This window comes from Brachyhypopomus gauderio, chromosome 17, assembly GCF_052324685.1.
Source record: "Brachyhypopomus gauderio isolate BG-103 chromosome 17, BGAUD_0.2, whole genome shotgun sequence".
In the NCBI taxonomy this organism is placed as follows: domain Eukaryota; kingdom Metazoa; phylum Chordata; class Actinopteri; order Gymnotiformes; family Hypopomidae; genus Brachyhypopomus; species Brachyhypopomus gauderio.
The window spans coordinates 14,447,486-14,472,502 of NC_135227.1; the positions used below are offsets into that span (position 1 = coordinate 14,447,486).

Below are 25,017 nucleotides of genomic sequence, written 5' to 3' on the forward strand. Positions count from 1 at the left end.
TATGTGTGGGCCCCAGTCCATGCCAAAATCACCAATCATTCACTGTTCAGCATGAATAATTCCCATGGGCTTTTGTCAAAGATTCTGTGACAAAGAAATGCTCTGTGGACACAAGTCAAGCCAGCATGTGCAGAATATATCAATAGAGTGCAGCACTGATGGTTCTACTAAAAGTAGCAATGATTATTTATTTTCAGAGTTTCATTTTTAGGTCCACGAGCATCTTCAACCCCACTAGTCCTGCTGGGTGAGGCTCTGTAGATAGGCTGCATGTGGAGAACGAGGCTGCTTCATTGGCCGGCCGGCCAGGAGTCTAGAGGAAGAAGGAGTCCGTCTGAATCCCACATCAGGCCATTTCTTCTGGCAAATAATAATTAAAAATTTCTTAGAGGTGAGATTTACTGCTGCGCTAATCTGTGCGTTCAGCGCCACCAGCCAAACTCGCCGTCACTCCCCCTCGAGATTGTGCTGGAGCCAGAATACCGAAGACGCTTCGATGGATGAAACTTGTGGAGACTTTAATCCGTCTCTCCAGTCAATCAGCACTACCATTGTGTCAGTCCAGTAGCATTTGATCAGACAGTGAGACACTATTCCTAGTGCCGTGCACAAAGTGTGTTTGGTTACTGGTCTGGCTGCCTGGTGCAGTGACCAACTTAAAACAGATTGTCACAGAAGTTTGAGCACCAGTGCCATGTGTAAAATTGTCTGAGGACAGTGCTGGATACCCTGAGTGGAGAGGAGGTGCCAGACACAGAGAGAAGAGCACTCCTGTGCGTGCACACACACACACACACACACACACACGTGCACACACACACACACACACCCTGAAATGTTACCTTGTCACGTGATTAGCAGTAGAGCTGGGTTCCTCCCACTGATTGGTCACCGTAGGTGACATGATTGCTGTGATTGGTCAAATTTAGTAATTAGGAGAGGTAAAAATAGGGAGAAATTAATCAGGGGAGGGACAGACTTCGCAGCTGTGACATGTATACACAGGCCCAGGAGGGAGGGGGCAGTAGTTGGCCAACAGTCCTCACAGAGCTGGCTGTTTTCACTGGACGCATGTACTCAGGAACACGTATGAACTCTCACACATCACTGTAACATGAAATCATCCATGTCCGACACCCCCCCCCCCCCCCCCCCCCCCAATGTCCCATTGTCAAAAGATTGTGTATCTGTGTGTATATACTCACAAAAGGGGGTGTATGTGTGCATGAGTCCACAAATAATATCACAAAGGTAAAATCCCTCATCCCAAAATCACTTCCCAGTCAGAAAGAGCCTCTCCCCAAACCTCCAATCTCCACACACCAGCGGTTTCCTTGGCAACTGGATTAAAGAGCGCGGCGTCTTTGTGTTCAGCATATTCTGGTTGGAGCTCCCCTCTCCTCTACCTCCTCCACCTCCTTCAGCTCCTCCAGCTCCTCCCGTTAAGACCCCCGCACGCTGGTGCCAGAAACCCATCAGTCTTACTCATTGACACTGTGGGTCTTAATATAAGAAAAATCCAAACTTTTAATCAAACATAAGTATTTCTGAAATGAGATCACAGATGTAGAAAGGAGGTTCTGTTGTCAGAGGAGACTTCTGTCAGTGTGGGAAGCCTGCATTTGCGTGTGATTACGCTTCAGTGAAAGCTTCTGAGCTCCCTGTCCGGTGCGTGTTCAGAACCGCATTAACTCACAGCAGTTCAGGTGCTGGTGTGCTGTACTGGCCTCTGTATCATTTCATGTGTCACCACTAGTGGCCAGTTCGTAGGGAGGCCATTTTAAGGCTTAAATCATATTCTTGAAAATTCACACTTTAAAAAGTAGAACATTAAAGACATGGGTAATACAGAATAGAAAGAACACAACAAGTATTGTAGTTTGTAGTCTTTTAGGCTTAAAATGAAATCTTACAGCATATGTAAGCGAAGGTAAGGTATATATATCTTCAGATAGTTCTATGGTCTTCAGATAGATGTTCTTACTTCCTGTTACAGTGTTGCCACGTAAGTGTTATAATATTCCCATGCTGTGGTGTGGGGTGAGGGGACAATATAGGATGACAAAAAAAATAAACACTATTTATCATGCCTTTATATACTTTAAAAGGTCCTAAAACACAGCAAATGTACTCTGGTGAAAACAGTGAAGAAAAACAAGACATTTTGAAAGGAAAACACTGCAAAATTCAGACCTGAATTTCAGAGAAGAGAGAGTGTACATGTATGATTTCTGACAGCTTTCTGATACCGCTAGCACTGTTCCCTATGCTTACTCTTTCTCCCTGATACTTCTCTCTCTCTTTCTTTCTCTCTTTCTTTCTCTGTCATACTGTCACTCTTCCTTTCTCACTTGCTCACTCTCTCATTTATAGTCTCTGCTCTGTAAATGTGACTGAAAACATTCTGATTTGTGTGTGTGTGTGTGTGTCACTAATAGGCTCGGAGGCATAATCTCTGCATACAAAATAGTCCCTGATGAGATAGATGAGATCAAGGTAAACCTCACTCTACCTTTTCTTCCATGAGGCCACACACACACATGCATACATACGGACGCACAAGTCCTTACATGTACAAAGATACACATATGCTTCTCCCTGTGAATACTGCCACCTGGTGGGGAGAGTTCACTTATTTTTTCGCGATCTCTGTCATTGCCACATATAGTTACGAACAGAGAAAGCGGAAAGCAAGTGAAGTAATCTTTAAATGAACTGTGAACTGGATTCTGTTTAAGAATTGATTGATGTCTTAAGCTTTCTCAAAGTGCTCTACCATCCAGCAATCCAGATCTCATGAGGTCTAAGAGATGTAAACACATCAGTTATCTTATATCTGTTCTTTCAATTTGCCCGTCAGTCTTACAGTTATGTATTGCATGTGTGTGCGGGTGTATTTAGGAGACACTTGTGGACTGGTGTGATGAAAAAGAACTCAACCTTATTCTGACCACTGGTGGAACTGGCTTCGCCCCCCGTGATGTCACACCAGAGGTACATGGGAGTCCACCCGTTTGTGTTTGTGTCCATGTGAGTGTGTGTGCTTGAGGCATCTCTGTACTGTGTTTGTGAACGAGACCGGCAGACTCTTAAAGTCCTGCTGAATATCAGATGATGAGGGGATTAAGCAAATATCTGCTATCTAAAATTGTCTATCTGTATATATAATTCAGAATTTGTTTATCTCATAGATAGAGAGTTTAATAATTATATTGAAGTACATGAAGTTTCCAGAGGTCATTCATCAACTGTGCAAGCAAAGCGCAGTGTGTGTGTATGAAACCATTTGCTTGCACAGCTGATGAAGGACCTCTGAGCAAAATGTCCTGATTCTCTGGAGACTTTGTGTGAATCCAACTGTCTTACTACACTACGCTCCAATTACTCACCATATATAATGTGTGTGTGTGTGTGTGTGTGTGTGTGTGTGTGTGTGTGTGTGTGTGTGTGTGTGTGTGGAGAGAGAGGTTATATATATAAATCACCTTCCACATGTTTTCCAGCTGTTCTTTCGGGCCTTTTGTGTTCCTTGTTCCCAGTGGCACTTGGGATCTATTGCTCCATCTATTACTCCATCTATTGCTCCATCTATTGCTCCATCTATTGCCTCTGCCCTTTTCTGCTGTTAAGCTCCATCATGTTCCTCCACCTTTGTGTAACTCATGTTGATCTTGGAACTCCTAGTTGTACTTGGCATAGCTGTTTTTGTATACTACACCAATCTTGTATCTACGCATCTACTCCTGATTGCATCTTGTGTCCCGCTGTTATGTTTTGATGTCAGGGGGTCTGATGCCCCTGGGGTCCTGCCTGGTGTGGTAGATCCCACTGGATGTTTATCTTGTAATCGGCGCTCGTCCTGTGCTGCCATGACTGTCTTTTCAGTCCAGCCTTTTCCAGCCAGCCGTAGGATTTCTCCATATCAGCCTCTATTTGCTGGTGGTACACAGCGTGCGGGGGATTATCTTCCCATGATGCTCCCTGTTCTTCCTCATCCCCTCCCACCTCAGGCTTCTGCTGTCTGAGGTACTCACTAAGCACTTCATCACTTGAGGCCGTCTTCCCGCTGTGCTCCTGGATCTGGTGTGTGGGGTGGTGGTTGTGTAGGCCCGTGATCTCCTGGATTTGGGGTGTGTGGTGGTGGAGGTGCAGGCCCGTGATCTCCTGGATCTGGGGTGTGTGGTGGTGGAGGTGCAGGCCCGTGATCTCCTGGATCTGGGGTGTGTGGTGGTGGAGGTGCAGGCCCGTGATCTCCTGGATCTGGGGTGTGTGGTGGTGGAGGTGCAGGCCCGTGATCTCCTGGATCTGGGGTGTGTGGTGGTGGTTGTGCAGGCCCGTAATCTCCTGGATCTGGGGTGTGTGGTGGTGCAGGCCCGTGATCTCCTGCTCTTGTGAGGAGCCTGTAGTGAGGAGTGTGCTGCAGGCATCATTCAGCACTGTTGCAGTGTGTCACGGCTCTGGGAAAAGCCTGCGTGCTTCTTTGGGCTCACTCTGGCCGCCCGGCGCTTTTAAATCTCGCTTTAGTCGTGAGCTTGTGCTTGTGGAAGACCCCGTGTATTTGGGGGGGTGGGGGGGGACTAGTGCTGATGAGGAAGTGCAGCTGACCCTGCGAGAACACTGCAGACTTGTAAGATAATACAGTTTACAACAAGAGAATACAGCTGACTGCGAGGTAACGCAGATGACTGTCACATAACGACGGTTTGACGTGAACTTGCTTCATGAACCCCAAACGACTGCACATCACTGAAAGCACGAAGCAGGACTCACACACCCTTTATGACACTGATTTATGTTCTGGGTTTTTTTACACAATAATATCTGTCCTTTTTGAGGAAATTGTCACAATAATTGTGTATGTGACTATGTTAGTGGTGTATGACTGTGCTAGTGTCTTTTATCGTGTGTGCTTTGGTCTTCTTTGCAGGCCACTAGGGAGGTGATAGAGCGGGAGGCTCCAGGAATGGCTCTCGCCATGCTCATGGGCTCCCTGAATGTCACACCACTTGGCATGCTGTCCAGGTACACACACACACACACACACACACACACACACACACACACACACACACACACACACACACACACACACACACACACTCTTACCTTCCAGTGCATGTTGATTATTAATCACATCTCCCCTCTGCTCTAGACCTGTGTGCGGAATCAGAGGCAAAACTCTCATCATTAATCTACCTGGGAGCAAAAAAGGCTCACAGGTAAGGAAGGCTGTGGGTGTATGGAGGGGGAGGGGGTGTGTTAGTTAGCCCAGATGCACTGTTGTCATAACATCATCTACATTTTGCTAGTCATCACTGCTTTATGTGAACCTATATTTATAGACATTGCATTTATATATAAGTAAAATCTAGAGGCTAGGAGATGGAGATACACACCCCACCCTCCTGGCCACCACCACCTCCTCTTTCTCATAGCTCACATGCAATCTCTCTCTCTCTCTCTCTTTGTCTCTCTCTCTTTCTCTCTCGCTCTCTGTCTCTTTCTCTCTCTCTCTCTCTCTCTCTCTCTCTCTCTCTCTCTCTCTCTCTCTCTCTCTCTCTCTCTCTCTCTCTCACTCACACACACACTCTTCCTACAGTTACTCTGTTAGCATTGTTGCCAAATCTGTTGGCTGTTCTCAGGGGGAGTGGCCACTGGGGTTAATCTCAGTTACCCATCAGCCCCGGCAGCAGTGTTTTACATGTCAGTGGTTTGCACATCTGGCTTGATGGGAGATGAATCCCCTTCATGCTCAGGCCAGCTGCTTCAACCCCTGTGTCACCCCCCCATCAAGGGCACTCCTCTACTCCTCCTGCTGTACCTCTCTACTCCTACTCCTCCTCCTGGACTTCTCTATGACTCCGCCACCCTCCACCCACCCCACCCCTCACTGAGAATGTGTAATCTTGGAGGAGGGGGGACCAGCCTAAGGTCCACTTAGCCGAGCAGGATGGCTTGGATCAGTCAGGAAGTAGACGGTGAGATCCAGAGAGGGATGTTCACGCACCACCCAACAGAGCGATGTTTGATCTGATGTCTGTGTGAGCAAGATACTACAGTGAGGGATACTGTACTAACATGAATGACCAGAGAAAGGATTACATGGCATGCTGGGTAATGAAATGTTATGCAGTATAAAGCGCAAGCAGACTGGAATATTCTCCTCCGTCTAATGGCACTAATGGCTCTCGCAGCGTCACCCAGGTGGTGCAGGAACCTTTAGTCCCATCAAAGGTGTACGAGAAACATTACACAGAGCATTTATGGTATAGATGGACCGAAAGGTCGTCATGGGACAGGGTTGACTACTGAACACAGAGGCCTTAGGACCTGCATGCTCTGTTTCACAATGATTAAAGCGTGTTGAAACCGGCAGCTTACTGCACTTAAATGAGTAAAACGTTCAGGCGCCAAGATGTGTGATAAATCCAGGAGAACTGTGAGACGTGCACATGTGCCGCTTTAAATGCTGCGAACGTCTTAGCCAGCTGAGCAGCAGAGTGAACACTATAGCTCTGAGGCCGTTCTTCCAGGGTAAGAGGTAGTGACGTGCGGCTGTCCGGATAGTTTTAGGTTGATGGGAGCCTGCCTGGCCTCCCCACCTCCTTCAGATGCCTACACACACACACACACACACACACACAGAGAGAGAGCAGTGTCCAGTCTGATCATTCAATGTCCATCATTTTATTTAGCAGCATGCTTTGGTCATCAGAACACGTTAACACACACACACACACACACACACTACTCTTTCACCCCATCTTGCGGAAGGACGTGTAGTGCTAATGGAGGTTGGTGCTGCATCGCCCCCCCCCACCCCCCCCCACCCCCCCGCGCTCAGGCACCGTGACCAACGGGAGGCGACGGCAGCCAATGGGAGCGGGCGGAGATGCGCGGAGGCCACGCCCCTGCTGCCTGCCTGGCTGTGTCTCTGGCGACCGTCTTCCTCATGATTATTAATGTGTGCTGTCAGTGCAGCGTAGCGAGGGTGCCCGGGAGTGATTGAGTCAGGCCACCTGTGTTAGCAGCCCAAACACACCCTCCCTCACACGTTAGCTTCGCCCAGCCAAAGCTGTCCAGCCACATTAAGCGCCGCGTTAAACTGGTCTCGGTGGGTTGCCGCTAGAGCGATCCTGGCCTCTCTTAAATGGAGACGGCACACGTGGCCACGCGTGTTTGTCTGTCTGTCTGTCTCTCTGTGCAATAGGGTAATGGTGCACGTCAGTGACCTGGCTGAAAGTTGAGATCTAAAGTGAGGAAGATGAACGTCTAATGGATTCCTCATTCCTCACGCTTTGGTGGTCGTTACAGATGAGCTCAAGTTTAGTGTTCACAGTGGTCCAGTACATGCTAGTTCATTACAATTACTACACACAGTCTCATCCAGTAAGCCCCTCTACAGCAGCTGTGCTCCACAGAGCTGTGTAAACGCAGAGGCGGCTCTGACCCGGGTCAGTGTGATGGGCTTGGAGTGTTCTGTTCCCTCCATGAGCGGTTCAGCTCAGGACACGTTGCCGTGATGACTGAACGGACATGGGCACCACGGAGGTCCAGCCAGAGTGCTGACTGACCCCGAGCCCGTTATCTCCCGCGTGTCTCCCCGCACTACTGGTTTACGTTGCTGCTTCTCGTCCGTCTTCTATGTTTCTCTGAACTGCTGAGTGGAAATCAGTGTCCTCATCAGTTATGTGTGACGTGGATATGATTTGTTCTGTCCTGATTAGTGAAGCGCTGGTGGGTAAACACTGTTCTTGGTCAGCGTCATACTGAAGTTCTGAACCTGGGGGAGGTGGACCTGAGAGTGGAGCTGGTGAGGACGTAGTGGTTGAAGGAGTTGGGTGTGGAGATATCTCTCTCTGTTTCTCCTGTTTCCAAGCACACACTCTCTCTCTCTCTCTCTCTCTTCCTCTCTCTCTCTCTCTCTTCCTCTCTCTCTCTCTTTCTCTCTCTCTCTCTCTCTCTCTCTCTCTCTCACTCAACATGTCATGTAGCATTCATGTAGTGTTTTCCCAATTCCCAAGTTATTCCCAATATCATTTGTACTTTTATTGCAATATATATACAGCTGTAATGTGTAACTAAATTATTGTATTTTTCTAATAAAACCTGTGTTATCTGGAACTCATGTGAAGTTCAGTGTTTAAGACAGCTTACATAAACTAAATGGCTCTAAGAGATAAGAGTTTTCTAAGGGTTTTTTCTATAGCATATCATAGATTGTATATTACAGATTTCAGACACCAGAGATTCCCTATAAAGTCGTTGCCTCTCTACTGCATACATTTACTAGGTCTAAGGTAGTCTGACTGTGATCCTCTGATAAATAAGGCTGTTTTAGCAATGTATAGTTGCTAACGGATATTCTCCTGGGCTGTTTGAGTACTATTCCTAACAGAGGTGGCAATAGTTATATGGAGTCAGACACATAAAATATTCCTGCTGCTGGCGTAAACAGACGCAGTGGTGGTGGGGGGGGGGGGGGGGGGGGGGGTAGCACTGTAGCCCACCATGCCAGCGTTGACCCTTCACGCTTCCAGGAGTGTTTCCAGTTCATCCTGCCCGCCCTGCCCCACGCCATCGACCTGCTGCGAGACGCTGTGGTGAAGGTGAAGGAGGTGCACGACGCGCTGGAGGACCTGCCCTCCCCCCCGCCGCCCCTGTCTCCGCCTGGCGTCACCAGCCCACACAAGCAGACCGAGGACAAGGGCGTCCAGTGCGAAGACGAGGAGGACGAGAAGAAGGACAGCGGGGTCGCCTCCACCGAGGACAGCGGCTCCTCGCACATCACGGCGGCCGCCATCGCAGCCAAGGTGAGACGGCTCGCCGGCCGTGCCCTCCGGAGCACGCGGACCGAGGCCAGCCCGGCATGGGGCCGTGCCCTCCGGAGCACGCGGACCGAGGCCAGCCCGGCATGGGGCCGTGCCCTCCGGAGCACGCGGACCGAGGCCAGCCCGGCATGGGGCCGTGCCCTCCGGAGCAAGCGGACCGAGGCCAGCCCGGCATGGCTGTACCCCTAGCGTCGGGTTCGGCCTCTGTAGCGTTCGTCCGATTTCTGCCGTTTTGCTGTTAGCCTTAGCTGACCGCTGCAGCTGTGACTGATCTGGTCTTTGGGGTTGGTAGAAGTTATACTGCCATCTTTGTTTTTGCTTCCCAATGAACATAAATGTTTACGTGTTGAATTCTTCTTCAGTAGTGCATGTATGTGAGTTCACGGATGTTGACGTGTTCACCATCAGAGTACGATGTCCCATTCCAACCATGCTGTTGTCATGGCCAAAGGGGGCCGGCCATTGACTGGCTCCATACCTCCAACCTCCACCCCTCCCTCTCATTTCACTTGTTCCTGTGACAACAAGGTAGGTGCCTCCCATTTGCCGTCCCACCCACATCCATCCTTCCTTTTCATTGGTCTTGAAAGTTCAGGTGTAGTTTGAATCTCATCCAGCTTATATATCAAGAATCATTGTTGTGTTTTGCACTAGCTAAATCCATATTCTAGATTTCAATTTGAAATATTAAACAAGAGACGGAAATAATTCCTTGTTGATCACCCTAAAGAATCGTGCTGCATTCTGTGACGATCACACAAACTTCCTCCACGTCTCATTATTTGATGAACAGAAACTCTGTACCATGTTAAATGTGCGATACATTCCAGCCTTATTGACGTTTGTTGTTCTGTCTTGCTATGTAAAGCTCCTGCCCTTACAAAGCACTGTGAATGAGCTGTCCTTGCATAGTGATTAAGATGAGCTTAGCAAGGGTGTGCTCATATGACTCCTGGGATGAGCAAAGTGGAACTTAGTGTTGTTATTATTAGTGCATGGTTTACCTGAGCGTTGGGTTGTTAAAGCGGCCATAGGGGGCCGTTTCCCTGTGAAGCTTCACGTTAACCCCTGTAGGCCTTACGTTAGCCCTGGTAGAGCTTGCATTAGCCTCTGTAGTTCTTACGTTAGCCCCGGTACTAATGAGCAGGCTGCAATGGCTCCACACTGGATCCCTGTCCCGCAGGCTACTTGAGCTAGACTCCCTCTCAGTGCTGCGTATCGTCTGTTAGACAGGAACTAGCATTGCAGATCAAAGCGGATAAAGTTGCTGCCTGTCCAAACTATTCAAACCCACAGATCTGTATGTGTAGATAGGATAGTGTGCCAGTGGAAACTTGCAGATTTTATACAGACTGCATCTAGCCATGCAGTCTGCATCTAGCCCTCAATCATCAAGCCTTGCAGTCTGCATCTAGCCATCAAACGGATCGTTCAAATGTACTCACACATTCCAGGGTGGTACTCTTAATAGGATGCCACCGTTGCAGTTTGTGACATTTCTTCCTTCCTAGATATTCCATGATCAAGTAGCATTATTGAAAAGTGGAACTGTTTAGGAACCACAGCAACTCAGCCATGAAGGGGCAGACCACGTAAAGTTACAGACCACGTAAAGTTACAGACCACGTAAAGTTACAGACCACGTAAAGTTACAGACCACGTAAAGTTACAGACCACGTAAAGTTACAGACCACGTAAAGTTACAGACCTATGACTTCAACCCCACTGAACACCTTTGGGACGAGCTAGAACAGAGAGTGTGAGCCAGGCCCTCTCATCCAACATCAGTGGCTGACATCACAAAGGCTCTTCAGGAAGATTGGCCACAAATTCCCATAGACACACTCCAAAATGTACAGAACCTTCCCAGAAGAGTGTAAACTTATAACTTCAAAGGGGTGATCAGTTCCATATTAATGCCGTTGGATTTAGAATGGAATGTCATCAAAGCTCCTGACTGTAGAATGTCAAGAAAAAATAAAGAAAATCTAAACCCATCCAACATAACATCCCATCTGTTTTACACCACTGTTGTATCGCTGTCATTCAGAGAATGTATGCATTAAACAAACAAACACACATGTATACAGAAAAAACTCCAAACAAAAAATGTCACAGCATTCAAAAGGGAACAGTGAGACATCTACGCAGTCCATCTTTACATGTTCATTGGAGTTAGAAGTTTCACATTGTATGAGCATATTAGACCGGTTCATTTCGTAGACCGTGGATTAACATTCAGTGTGGCATCTAGGAGAATGGCTGTAGTAATGGGAATTGAGAAGCTTGATGGCATTAAACTATGAAGCTGTAAGTGCCTGAAAAATGTGTCCTAAGCTGCTCGGAGGATATAAAAATGTCATCGGAGTACAAGTCCTTTCATATAGTAATTCCTTTCTCAACCTGGCTTCTGATGGCACACTCAGTAATAGATGGTAAATATGTTATCTTTCATTATAGGCTGTAAATAGAGAACTCATTAAGTGAAACGCTATCTGAAACCGAGACCAAATCTTGAACAAATGTCACCGTTGGGTTTGTGGAGCACAGCGATATGGGGTCTTTAACCAAAGCAGGGTGTCATCGCTACAGGATGTCAATGGAGTGCTTCTGTAACTCACTCCAAGGTCTTGGGGTCAGTTCTCATTGAGCACACGAGTGACTCTGGGTAAGACCACCTGACATGCTGAAGAATGCTGCTGTCTCAGGATCCTTTGAGTATTTGAGATATTTATCCAATGTAACAAGATATCCGAAAATCACATAATGTAGATGGAAATTAGTGAGATGTGAGAAAAATAGGGAGATGTTGAAAACAAAATACATCAAAAAATGTTGAAACAAATACATCAAAGATTTCATTTTACTAGTTTAACTTTTCCATCTGGTGGTGGAAGGAGATTCCAGCCTTCAGAAAAAAATGAAGACTATTATAATTAGGCAGAAATTGATTTTATTATGTAAAAAAATATATTTTTTTAATTCATGTAATCCAAATTCGTACTATTTAAATGTTTTGAATTCTAAAGTTTAAAGGGGAATGAATTCTAAGCAGTCACATGGGATAGCACATGGGATAGTGTGTGTCCAGTAAACCGAGTTAATGAGATAGACCAGCTAGGGGATCTGACAAGTACAGTGTTATATTGTCAGCATATGGTGAATATAAAGCATAGGTTTTACACATAAGGTTTTGAGAACGCCAAACCTCAGAAATCTCATATATGCCCAGAAGTATACAGATGTTTGGTCTCCTCAATGTCCACTCCAGATTAGCACTCCTTTCCCTGCATGCTGGCCATCGCTGCTTATGTCCAGAGTTCTGCAGAGGTCGGCTCATCCCAGCATGCTGGTAGACCGCACATTCCGTTTCAGTCTCGGCCGTATTCACTCCTTCCAGGTCAGAGGGAAGTAGTTATGTTATTACCAGTGTCAGTTTTGACAGCCTGCGATTCGGGATTCATTGTGGACATTGTGGAGGAGTGTGGACATTGTGGAGAAGTGTGGACATTGCCTCAGTCCTCCAGAACTATAGATTCTGCTGTGTCACTAGCTCTGTTAGCGACGTTTCTCCCTTTTCATTCGTACCAAATCTTTGCCCATTTACATGCCAGTCTCAAAAGAAACTAATGAAACGTAAAGGTATTGGTTTCTCTTTTGTTGGGCAAAGGGAGCTGAATATATTATTGTTTTTATGTTGAATGTCAACACACACACACACACACCCCCCACACACCCCCTGGCAAATTTAATTTTTCATTGCGCAGTGAGTAATGTGTCTGTTTGCACAAACCAGCAAACAGTGATGTGTTACTGAGAAACTTTCTAATCCAGGAGAAATATTTAGGATATGAAGTACAAAAAGGCTGATCACTATTCCGCATAATATTCATTACATTGAACCTTATTCTAAGTAATTAATCACCATGAAAACCCATGATAATATGAATAGTTTTCGGGAGACACATAAAAAAGAGCACAGATGTAATGGACTTAACTGAAATAACTACTTACAGACTAGCTGGTTACCTTCTGTTTTCTGTGATATTACTGTTGTGTGGACTTTCTTTCTCAGGTATGTCTAAATGTTCACAATAAATGATTGATATCTAATGTCTCTTTTTTCCCTCCATCATAGATTCCAGACTCCATCATTTCACGGGGTGTTCAGGTGTTACCACGGGACACAGCCTCCCTTAGCACTACGCCCTCGGAGTCTCCACGTGCTCAACAGTCCCGCCTCTCCACTGCCTCATGCCCCACCCCCAAAGTAAGGTCCTACTATATCTCCCATCATGCACCTTCTTCCCTCCCCAGGCCTAAGTTCTCTTGTCACTGCACACCCACTGTGCTCCCATTGGCTCAAGCTTCATCTGCTGCGACGCCACTGGCCACTTTGACACTCAGCATTTCCATTTCAGAGAGCAGCAGTTTCACCCATTGGTCCATTGGGCCAGCCAGTGGATCCACCCATTGGCCAGTTGGGCCACCAAGTAGTTCCATCATTGGGCTGATTTTAAGGAGAGGAGTGTCTTTTCTTTGGGGGGTGGGGCACTTTCTTTGCCCTTTGACCTTTTTGGGTCAATGTGTTGCAGCTTTATCCTTTATTTTTCTAAACCTGGGTTGTTAATGTTTACTCATGGTCTTGTGTATTTTCTTTAAGTGTGTAAATATCCTATTTACAGGAGTGTACTGTTCCTCCAAACTCCACCCCTTCTTCCTTCTGGTTTATGCTAACCAATGTCAGTGTAGCTTTGAGCAGTTAAACTTTTACGCCATTCTGACTTGACCATACTTTCTTCAGTCATGTGCCACAGAAACACTCTCATCTCATGTTACACCAGCAGGAAGTATCATGGTAAACAAGGTGCCACGTACAGGGACTCTGAACGCTCACCGCTGCTGAGCTGAATTTGCTTACACCAGAGCTATTCCACTGTGTCAAGGGCCATATTGTGGAGTTAGGGCCCCAGCACAGGAGTTAGGGCCCCAGCACAGGAGTTAGGGTTTAAACTGTGCAATAGTGAAATGTTCAGGAGTATACATAGTTCTCTCATATTGTGACTTGGTGTGTGTGTGTGTGTGTGTGTGTGTGTGTGTGTGTGTGTGTGTGTGTGTGTGTGTGTGTGTGTGTGTGTGTGTGTGTGTGTGTGTGTGTGTGTGTGTGTGTGTGTGTGTGTGTGTGTGTGTGTGTGAGGCCTTGAAAAGCCCTGATGTATCTGACTGGGCACTATGGTGTCGTACCTGGTGCCCTGCTGGTTGTAGTGTTTGACCTTCACAAGTGCAGTATGGAGGCTGAGAGCGTGTGAGTAATCTGTGAGTAAGATGAAAGCCTGTGGGAACACAGCCGTGGCGTGAATAGACTAATGGTGCTTAATGCACAGCAGAGGACTGGAGGACTTGCATCAGAGTAGGAAATGAAGCTGCTGCTCTCTCTCGCCCTCCAGTGGCATGAATGTGTAATACATTGCTGAAGTATTGCAAACAGTGTTCCAAATGCTGAACTAGATGATGAAGAAAATGGCTGGTAAAAATAAAGGCTGTGTAATTATTTTTCACCTTTTGTTGTTAATATTTCTAGAAGGAGTTCTACTGGGAGACAGCCTGTTAGACTGAACTCTAATAGATTATACCATTGCTGGAATGGCAGCCCTTGTAATTGAACCCCTCGGCTCTGCTCTGATTTTGATGACTGCAACCTCTTTGAAAGACCATAAGCTAGCTGTGAGTGTGTGTGAGTGTGTGTGTATGCGTGTGTGTATGCGTGAGAGTGCGTGTGTATGCATGAGTGAGTGCGTGTGTATGAGTGAGTGCGTGCGTGCGTGTGCGTGAGTGAGTGCGTGTGCGTGAGTGAGTGCGTGTGCGTGAGTGAGTGCGTGTGTGTGTGTGCGTGAGTGAGTGTGTGTACATGTGTAAATGTGGGTAAATTTGTGTTATAAGTGAATAGAGTATGGTGAGACAGAGTAAGCGCTATATAGAGAAGAATATTTGTTCTGAACTGTGTTTGAGGTATATGCTTTAGGGTAGCCAGGGGCAACCATGTCTCAGACATATTCTCTCTCTCTCTCCTCTCTCTCACTCACACACACACACACACACACACACACACACACACTGCAGTGCTCTTTCCCTTAGTTGCATAAGGCAGTGTGTGGCTGGGTTGTGCTAAGTGGACAGCATCTGTGTGCAAAACACAGAGATAATGATGTCAGTGCTCCAGAAAGCAGTCTTTACCGACTCTCTCTGTGTCTCCTCTGTCTTCTCTCCCTCTCTTTTCTCTATCTCTTACTCTCTTTTTCTCTCATCTCATTTCTCTTATACATAGACTGTATTTTATTATTTTTTTCTCACACATCGATGGCATTATTCGTGGCTGTTTGACTCTCTGACAAAGTCATTCTCTCTCTCTGTCTCTCATTCTCTCTGTCTCTCTCTCTGACACTCTGTCACTTGATGGAACACTCCTCTCATGACCGGTTTCATGGGCTAGCTGAAAGTCAAAGAAAGGCGTAGTATATGCATACACACACACACACCAAATGCTCCTAGCACAGGCAGGTAGGCAGGCCAGCCCATGGCATTGTGCACGATCTACCTTGGTGTGCCATTGCCAGATTTAGCTCCTCATCTAAACCTTGCATGCGCTCTCTCTCTCTCTCTCTCTCTCTCTCTCTCTCTCTCTCTCTCTCTCTCTCCCCCCACACTTTCCTTTCACTCCTCCTTTCTATCTCACGTGTGGTCATGTTTGCACGTGTGTGTGTGTGTGAATGGGAGAAGCAGCCTTCTCCTGGATCTGGATAAATGATGGTAAGCATCGCTTTTTCCCTTCTTTCACCCGCTGGAACATTTCAGCTGGCTTTTATTATTCAAAAAATAATAATAAATCAATATTTTTGTTGTTTGGTGCTTTGTGTGCTATGCATGCGTATTTTATTCTGGTGTTTAGCACGTATGTTTGATGCAGGGGCGTGCGTTGAGAGCAGGGCCTGTTTGTGGCAGCCTGGCCCAGCGTGACCCCGTCTGGGTGCCTGTGTTTGGGGGGGTATCCAGCCAGTGTGGCGGGGCAGTAGCCCTGGGGGTCTGGCCCTCAGTGCGATGGGGCAGTTCTGGGCCATATCCCTCTGAGCACCACCGTTCCTCTATGAAGCTCCTCTGTGTGCGTGCGTGCGTGTGCGTGCGTGTGCGTGCGTGCGTGCGTGTGCGTGTGCGTGCGTGCGTGCGTGCGTGCGTGCGTGCGTGCGTGCGTGCGTGCGTACGTGTGCGTGCGTGTGTGTGCGTGCGTGTGCGTGCGTATAATGAAAACTCTGTGTCAGAGTTTTCTGTGTCGTTCACGAGCACAGAGGAAAATGATCGCTCCTCTTCAGGAAGTCAGTGAGCTGTCCCTGTTCCCCTTCTAACTGCTCCATTCCCAAGGGCTTCTGGGACCACAGTGGTCCACACGTCTCACTGGGGCTGAATGCTTGTATGTGTGTTTGACAGACAAGTGGATTCCTATGATTGTTGCTATTTTTCTCATGCTTGTAATATCTCTGTCGTGCCCGTATATTGGTTTATATATTCGTCACCTGAGAACTTGTTTAGAATAACGTGCTGTTGGAATTGACGGGTAGAATGGGCTTAGGAGACAGTGGTGCCGGTACAGCCCGGTCCAGCCCTGTCTAGGTCTCTTAAGAATAAGAATTACATGGAGAACACATGTATATAAATACACACAAAGATGAGAATTATTTATCATCAATTATCAATTACTTATCATCAATTATCAATTACTTATCACTTCTTTATCACCCTTGGCTTGCTCACTGGGAGCTTGGACCTGGACACTTGTAAAGCTGCTTTGTGGCAACAACGCTGTGTAAAAAAGCGCTGTATAAAAATCTTTTGATTTGAGATTGGCAGTCATGCCCAAATGTGCTGTTGCTGTCCAAAATCCAACATCAAGTCAGGGAGATGTTTAGCCATAGTGTCTTCATCCTCATGCACATAATATGAAGGAATTGGAGGAAGGGCCTGAGCCACGGTGACCTGCTCGGATCAGGCTATAAAACGCAGTGATGCTGTAAAGGAGTAATGTCCCAGTGTTGGAGAGACAGAGCGAGTGTGAGTGAGGGAGTGACAATGTGAGGAGGGGGCAGAGACAGAGTGAAGGAGAGACGGTATGTCGGGTGGAGGCTGGGGAAAGTGCGTGTGTGTGTGCGTGCGTGCGTGTGTGTTAGCACGTGTGTGTGTGTGTTAGCGTGTGTGTGTGTGTGTGTGTGTGTGTGTGTGTGTGTGTGTGTGTGTGTGTGTGTGTGTGTACATTGTCTTCGTATGTAAGTGGACATCGATTGGTGGGGTCAGTGAGACTGAAGCAGAGGCGGAAGGGACAGTGTGTGCCCTTAATGTTGCCATGGTGATCACTGGACGGCCTGTCACTAGATCTGACTGCTGCATCACATTTAGTGACAAATCACATATTGAGAGAGAGAGTGAGGAAGAGGAAGAGGGTGAGAATATATGCGTTGGAAGATTTTGTGTGTGTGTGTGTGTTCTACTGTTCTGCTCAAATCCCAGTTTTGGGGTTCACTTATTTACTTCACACTAATCCATTCTTCATCTCCCAGCCCAGTAGGTTAGCTCTGAACCACGAGCTCAGTCTTCTCTCCTGGAAGCATTTCTCCAGGAACGCGTCCTGTTCATCTCCAAGCAATAAAACACAGAGACTAGAGAGATGAGCAAAGTGTTCCTGCATTTTCTGCTCTTTTGACTCTTGTGTAGGACTGTCGTTTGTTTGTTGAAGGCACCACAAGTGGTATTCACCCTCCATCGCCCCTGCCACACCTCTGTTAACCCTTCTCCCCCTTCCTCTTCCCCCCTCCTTTCTCGGCTTCTCTCTCTGTGTTTCTATCTGTCTGTCTCTCTCTTTGTGTTTCTGTCTATCTGTCTCTCTCTCTCTCTCTCTCTCTCTCTCTCTCTCTCTGTCCTCCTTTCCCTCTCTTCCTGCCTCAGGCGCGGCTCACTTCCTGTTCATCCACCTGTAGTGTCACAGAGGTACTTCAGCGTTCCAGATGGAAGTTGACCATTTCTACTGATCTGGGATCAGCTTGCCCCACCCAGATGCTCAGGGTTATTGGTGAAGCTGGTCTCAGATCAGATAATAGGAGGGACTTCCATTGCCACCTGCTTTTGCTGCCACTCCTGTGTGCACCACGATGCACCATCCTCTTCATCTTCACACCTTCATGTCACTCCAGAACCACCTGTTCTGGCTTTTACATTAATGTGTCTTCTTTCTCATTCTGATTGGCTTATATTGTCTTTCATGCTTAGAAAAAAAACAACTGAATTATTTTTGTCAAGCAGCATTCTAAACTTCATTTTAAATAAACAAGCTAAACATGATAGATTTTCCATTTATAAATTTAAAAGCCCCTTTCTAAGAATTTAGAACAGTTGGTAAACTAATCAGGCATAGCTAACAGATATATAACTTGTCCATCCCTGTAACAGTATTAAACAAAGAGGATTTGTATAATGTTGAAATTAAAGGCCCATTATCCATATAGAAGCTTCTGCCTTGCCATGATCAGTCAAAAAGTTAAAGCAAAAATCAGCAAATCCCAACAGCCTTTTCAAGGCTTCTTACATTTGCCACTTTCACTTCTGTCTCTAACCTTTCTGGCAAATTCTGCTGCTTTAGCAAGAGTCACATTTTGCCTTATTACCTGCTAATTTTTCATATCTAGCATAGAAGATCCATAGTGTCTGTGTTTGTTTGTGTGTGTGTGTGTGTGTTTGTGTGTTGTGTTTGTAGTGCTTTACAGATGCTTTCAGTGTTCTCTGAAGCAAGCCAAGAGATGCTGTGTGCGTGTGCGTGCGTGCGTGTGTATGCGTGTGTGTGAATGGTTAATGTCATTATGAGGTGTGTGTGTGTGTGTGTATAGGGGTGTGTGTGTGTGTGTGTGTGTGTGTGTGTGTGTGTGTGTGTGTGTGTGTGTGTGTGTGTGTGTGTGTGTGTGAGTTACTGTCCTGTGGTTTTCTCCAGGCGTCTCGGAGAGAGTTCAGGGCGCACTTGGATGAGGTCATCACGCTCAAGTCAAGGTACTCTACCTTGGACCAGGTAAAGAGTTTGACTCTCCCCCTCCCCTGCATATAGATCCATATCCCCACACGCACACTGCCACATGCATGCACACACACACACACACACACACACACACACACACACACACACACACACACACACGTGTCCTCTTGGCAAATGGCCACCAGCCTATCGCTGGACGTCCCATCAGCCGCCCTGCTGCTGATAACCAATCGTACGCAGCGTGTAAATGACGCTGTGCCCTCACGTATCGGTGCGCATCACTCTCTGTGGCCGTGAGGCAGCACCGTGGCGGTGAATTCACACACACCGCCCAGCCGACCCCTCCGAGTGCTTCATCACGCAGCAGAACCCCTTATTGGCCCTGACACTCGCTCATGAATAATTCATCCTCCATGACACTTCTCCAATCACTCTTCATTTCACTCATTTACACGCACGCTGACTCCCCAGCCCTTGTGTGTGTGTGTGTGTGTGTGTGTGTGTGTGTGTGGTGCGTACGTATGTGCGTGCGTGTGTGTGTGTGTGTGTGTGGGGGGGGGGGGGGGGGGGGGGGTGCGTACGTATGTCCTTGTGTTTGTGTGTGTGTGTGTGTGTGTGTGTGTGTGTGTGTGTGTGTGTGTGTGTGTGTGTGTGTGTGCGCGCGCGCGCGTGTGCACATTGTCAACATCATCCTCTTTGGGTTAATTATGAATGTACACGGTTGTGTTCACGATTTCCATGCATTCATGGAGAGGCTTCTCTGTTCTTCTCACCTCCCTCAGTGTGTAGTGTATGGTGAAATGATGGGGAGAGACGTGGGAAGCCTCAGGCTGTAGTGGCCACTGTGTGCCTGTAAACCAGGTTTCATGGAGACCAGGCACAAGGGGCTTTAGGTGCAGCAGTTTACAGATATTTCCCTGCAAGGCTATGAAATATACTAGTTACCCGTAACACGTTAAAGTATAAGTAACTCCTAATACTGATAGCACTGGAGGTTGTATTTATAGCAGTAAGTCTTTTGCTTGCATAGCTGATGGACGTCTCGTTGATATTGAAGTCCTGACTACGATAGGTTGGCAGTACCTAGTGGGTTAGAACGAGTTGTAATTTGAGAAATATGTACAGTGTCAACAGTGTTGTTCAGAGCTTTCATCCATCCATCTGTCCAACTGAGCATCCCTCCATCTCTCCATCTGTGTGTCGTCTCCAGCCAGCTATTTATTCACCTTCCTCGCTACCCATCAAACTCTCAGATATGACCTGAACTCAGAGAGCAAATGACCACGATGACCCCATCACCCCCTGCTGCGGTGGCCTTTGGTTCCCTGGGTACTACAGAAACAAACACAGCTGCAAAAAAAAAATAAATTTAATCCATTGAACATGCTTTGAATTTTTACTCAACTGGTAACATACCCAGCAAGTGCACGTGGGAACAGTGCACGTGGGAACAGTACGCCGTGTTCTGTGTCCTGCTTGCCATGTTGAGTTATACCACACCGTTCCTGTGCTATGCCTCTTTGCTTACCCATGTTTCTTTGCTGGCTGGCACTACCAGTACATCAGTATATGAGTTTAACGCTGTGCACACCCTGTCCCTAACCAGATTCACACCCTTCTGTTGCGCTCTAAGCACTCTCTCTAGCTCTCATCAGTCGGTCTTGTACAAATATAGTGCTGAGTCTAAATGCATTTGAACTCTTGCTTTTCTTTGTTTCCGGGTTTTGCAAGTCTCTCCTCTGCTCTGTGTGTCGTAAACCCCCTTTTGTTTCTGTCCGTTACCAAAGCTCCACTCTAGGCTGGAGGGCCTCAGAGCCGATCGCTGGAGCCATAGGACCCACGACTCGCGAGTAACTATTCCCCACCCCGCAAAAAAACAAAATAAATAAACAACAAAAAATATTTATATATCTATATCTAAAGGAGCTGCTTCCATCCGCAAACTCGGCTTTGCGTCAGGAGCTCAGACTCCTCCTCTTCCTCTTTTCCTCTCCGTTTCCTCTTGTGCTCTCTCTCTCCTGTGTAGAAGCCACTCTAACTCCTTCTTTTTCTTCCATCAGCCATGTGGTGTGTCGGAACCTCTTGTGGATGTTGAATTCTGTTCCGTTCTTTTTTTTCATCTTTTTCCGTTTTGCCTTCCTCCTCCCCGTTTGGCTTTGTTTAACGGTTCCTCCATCTAGACGCAGTGTGTCTCTGCTCTCTGCTTCTCCAGCTAGGTCTCATTGTCCTCTTTTGCTTTGATGTCCTCTTGTCTCTCACTTTCTTGATGCTGGATGTTGATCATTGAGTCGTTGTCGTGTCGGTGCTAGTCTGTTGTATCTGGATCGTAAGTAGAAAGGGTTCGGGACCCTTGCTTGGACACTCCCTGTAGGCCAGGGCTTCTCTCCTGCGGAGGGCAAGGGAGGGCTTCGCTTCAAGGCTTTGGTGTTTTAAACATATTAGCCAGATCATAGATGTCTGTAATCCATGTGCACAGCAACAGACAATAACAAATCTTGAAACAGAAACAAAGCCCGCCTGTACACCCTTGGCCTAAGGGAACATTCTATTGGAACTTGACATTTGTAGCTTAACAATTTGACTGTTTGAATGCATAATTGATTGCTATTATTATTATTATTATCTTTTAAAGTGCTATTTGAACAATTTGAGTGGAACCTATGCTCACATTAAACTTTATGATAATAAAGATGATGACAATAAACAACAGAGGAGTGCAAACGGTCGCACTTGGGGAGAGCCTGTAAACATTACATCTCTGGCTCAACACTGCCCTCTACGTGTGACCCATTGCTCTCATCTTTGGTCCTTCTAAATGGTTTTGAAATTGCATGTAATCTTAACAAGAGAACCAACCCCATAACAACAGCATGGTGATAATGATAATAATGGCGGTAGGACTGGAGAAGTCATGTGTGTCTTTGCGCTGATTTCTTTTGGTGGCTGTATGTGGATGTTTAGATGACCGTCCCCGAACGTCTTGAAGCCAGTCAGTGGAATGCTGCTGACCTGGACCAAGGACAACTGTTTCCTTGGGGTCTCATGACATTTCTTTCCTCTTTCTCCCCCTTTCTCTTTCTTTCTCTCTCCCTCATTCCCTCTCACTCTTTCTCTCTCCCTCATTCCCTCTCTCTCTTTCTCCCTCTCTATCTCTAGGTACAGTCACGATGCGGCAGCAAGGAGAACATCCTGAGAGCCAGTGAGTGTTGAGAAAGCTTGTGGGTGTGAGTGGGTGGGTGTGTGTGAGTGGGTGGGTGTGTGTGAGTGGGTGGGTGTGGGTGGGTGTGTGTGAGTGGGTGGGGGTGTGAGTGGGTGGGTGTGTGAGTGGGTGGGTGTGTGTGAGTGGGTGGGTGTGTGTGAGTGGGTGGGTGTGGGTGGGTGTGTGTGAGTGGGTGGGTGTGTGTGAGTGGGTGGGGGTGTGTGAGTGGGTGGGGGTGTGTGAGTGGGTGGGAGTGTGTGAGTGGGTGGGTGTGTGTGAGTGGGTGGGTGTGTGTGAGTGGGTGGGTGTGTGTGAGTGGGTGGGTGTGTGAGTGGGTGGGTGTGTGAGTGGGTGGGTGTGTGTGAGTGGGTGGGTGTGTGTGAGTGGGTGGGTGTGTGTGAGTGGGTGGGTGTGAGTGGGTGGGTGGGTGTGAGTGGGTGGGTGTGTGTGAGTGGGTGGGTGTGTGTGAGTGGGTGGGGGTGTGTGAGTGGGTGGGGGTGTGTGAGTGGGTGGGGGTGTGTGAGTGGGTGGGGGTGTGTGAGTGGGTGGGAGTGTGTGAGTGGGTGGGTGTGTGTGAGTGGGTGGGTGTGTGTGAGTGGGTGGGTGTGTGAGTGGGTGGGTGTGTGAGTGGGTGGGTGTGTGTGAGCGGGTGGGTGTGTGTGAGCGGGTGCGTGTGTGTGAGCGGGTGCGTGTGTGTGAGCGGGTGCGTGTGTGTGAGCGGGTGCGTGTGTGTGAGCGGGTGGGGGTGTGTGAGTGGGGGTGTGTGTGTGAGTGGGTGTGTGTGTGTGAGTGGGTGTGTGTGTGTGAGTGGGTGGGTGTGTGTGAGTGGGTGTGTGTGTGTGGGTGGGTGTGTGTGAGTGGGTGGGTGTGTGTGAGTGGGTGTGTGTGTGTGAGTGGGTGTGTGTGTGTGAGTGGGTGTGTGAGTGGGTGGGTGGGTGGGTGTGTGTGAGTGTGTGGGTGGGTGTGTGTGTGGATGTGGGTGGGTGGGTGTGGGTGTGTGTGAGTGGGTGTGTGTGTGTGAGTGGGTGTGTGTGTGTGAGTGGGTGTGTGTGAGTGGGTGGGTGTGTGTGAGTGGGTGTGTGTGTGTGAGTGGGTGTGTGTGTGTGTGAGTGTGTGTGTGGATGTGGGTGGGTGGGTGTGGGTGTGTGTGAGTGGGTGTGTGTGTGTGAGTGGGTGTGTGTGTGTGAGTGGGTGTGTGTGAGTGGGTGGGTGTGTGTGAGTGGGTGTGTGTGTGTGTGAGTGTGTGTGTGGATGTGGGTGGGTGGGTGTGGGTGTGTGTGAGTGGGTGTGTGTGTGTGAGCGTGCGTGTGTGCGTGCGTGTTTGTGTAATCTCTCCTCTGTCTCGGTCACAGGTCACAGTGCGGTGGACATCACTAAGGTGGCCAGGAGACACCGCATGTCCCCGTTCCCCCTCACCTCCATGGATAAGGCCTTCATCACTGTGCTGGAGATGACCCCTGTCCTGGGCACTGAGATCATCAACTACAGAGGTAGGACGCTAACCACCGTACACACACACACACACCCGAAGGACCGAAGATCCCCGCCCATGTGCCATTGCCATGCCATTCCTCATTCGACCCCATGCTGCCCCTAGATCCTGGAAGCAACCATGAGATGATTAGAGATGATTACTATCTCCCATGACTACAGCTGGCTTGGCTTTTTTTTTTTTTACACTTAGCTATTTAATTTCCTAATTTTAGCCAAACACTCTGAAATATGCTTTTCACTAGTTATCTGAAACAATTAATGTTTCAGTTAACATTGTTTTCTGTAAAAGACCCTAAACTGAAGAATTCTATTAAATATTCAACAGATTTTCAGTGAAAATAAAAATGGTGTGGAAATCACACCATTCCATCACAATATTTCAGTAATGAGCAGATTCAGCAACAGCTGACTGTCACATACTTGCAGCCTGTTCTGGTCCTCAACCAGAGTTTAATATAGTGGCACAGAAAGCAAGAATCAGAACAAAACAACCATACATATCCAAATGTACTGAATACAGTACAGGATACTGAAGTTAAGGGATGAGATGAGCATTGTTCACAGGTGCTAATGGAATGCTAAGCATTTGTTTTCTGTCAGGATCAATACAAACTGTATGTAGGCTTAGACACAAATGGCTAAATCTGTGGATGATGAAACGTGCATAGATTTCAGTGTCGGGGAATAACGTCATCAGATCAGATGGGCATCAGATCTCTGACTGTTGAGAGTAAGCTTTACCCAAAGCTTAAGTAAGCTTTACCCAACATTTTACACAGTGAGAAACATTCTGGCAAAATAAATCCATTCTTCACTAAACTTTGGATAGATATACTTTGGACTTTGCATATGTATATTAAATACTAAAAAAATAAATGAAAATATAAATATAACCAGCACAATTATAATTTCCATGAAGATTATTAAAAAGTACATAAAGCCAATATGTCTCGTGTTGGATTTCACAGGCATATCAGCCAAGTGCTGTCTGGACGTATGAATGTATGGAGGGTGTCACTCTGCCCTCCGTTCACACCGAACGCTAATGAATTACCCAGATATAGTGCATCTTCTGCTGAACTCCATCTTTATTGTCTTTACTGGAATTCAACTATGTTTAATCAGTAAATGAATCCATGAACACTGAAGATTAGTACTTTCATAAGGAGTTGTGTCCTTTCAGCTTGGTCTAAGCAATATGTTTCCATAGAAACCTGTTTTGTTTTTTAAATAACGCACATGAAATGCACATGTTTACACAGTCGCATACAAAACAGACAACTTCTCTCTTGAGCTGATGGAAGGGAAATTGGTTCTTTGAGAGGTTCTGTATGAATTATATTATCATCATCATTATTATTATTAGCCAGTATGAGATATGATGAGGCATCGGTGCACCTTGCATATATAAAGTAGCGTCCACGGAT

The 25,017-nt window shown here is 47.2% G+C and overlaps 1 protein-coding gene across 19 annotated transcripts in view; it reads left to right on the top strand.

The window, feature by feature from the left end:
• gphna (gephyrin a) overlaps positions 1-25,017 on the top strand; it is a 71,567-nt gene that overhangs the window by 29,250 nt on the left and 17,300 nt on the right. For 6 of the 19 annotated variants that reach the window (XR_013121772.1, XM_076977552.1, XM_076977556.1 and 3 more), the window contains exons 3-14: positions 2,439-2,496; positions 2,902-2,994; positions 4,928-5,022; positions 5,153-5,219; positions 8,541-8,813; positions 9,240-9,359; positions 12,970-13,101; positions 17,820-17,861; positions 18,856-18,930; positions 20,685-20,747; positions 22,054-22,096; positions 23,449-23,586. Coding sequence is in view for 18 of the 19 variants with exons in the window: in XM_076977552.1 (XP_076833667.1) it covers positions 2,439-2,496; positions 2,902-2,994; positions 4,928-5,022; positions 5,153-5,219; positions 8,541-8,813; positions 9,240-9,359; positions 12,970-13,101; positions 17,820-17,861; positions 18,856-18,930; positions 20,685-20,747; positions 22,054-22,096; positions 23,449-23,586 (1,199 nt within the window). In the remaining variant the exon portion in view is untranslated. The remainder of the gene's footprint in view (positions 1-2,438; positions 2,497-2,901; positions 2,995-4,927; positions 5,023-5,152; positions 5,220-8,540; positions 8,814-9,239; positions 9,360-12,969; positions 13,102-17,819; positions 17,862-18,855; positions 18,931-20,684; positions 20,748-22,053; positions 22,097-23,448; positions 23,587-25,017) is intronic. The other 13 variants (XM_076977558.1, XM_076977562.1, XM_076977565.1 and 10 more) reach the window with 7 other exon arrangements.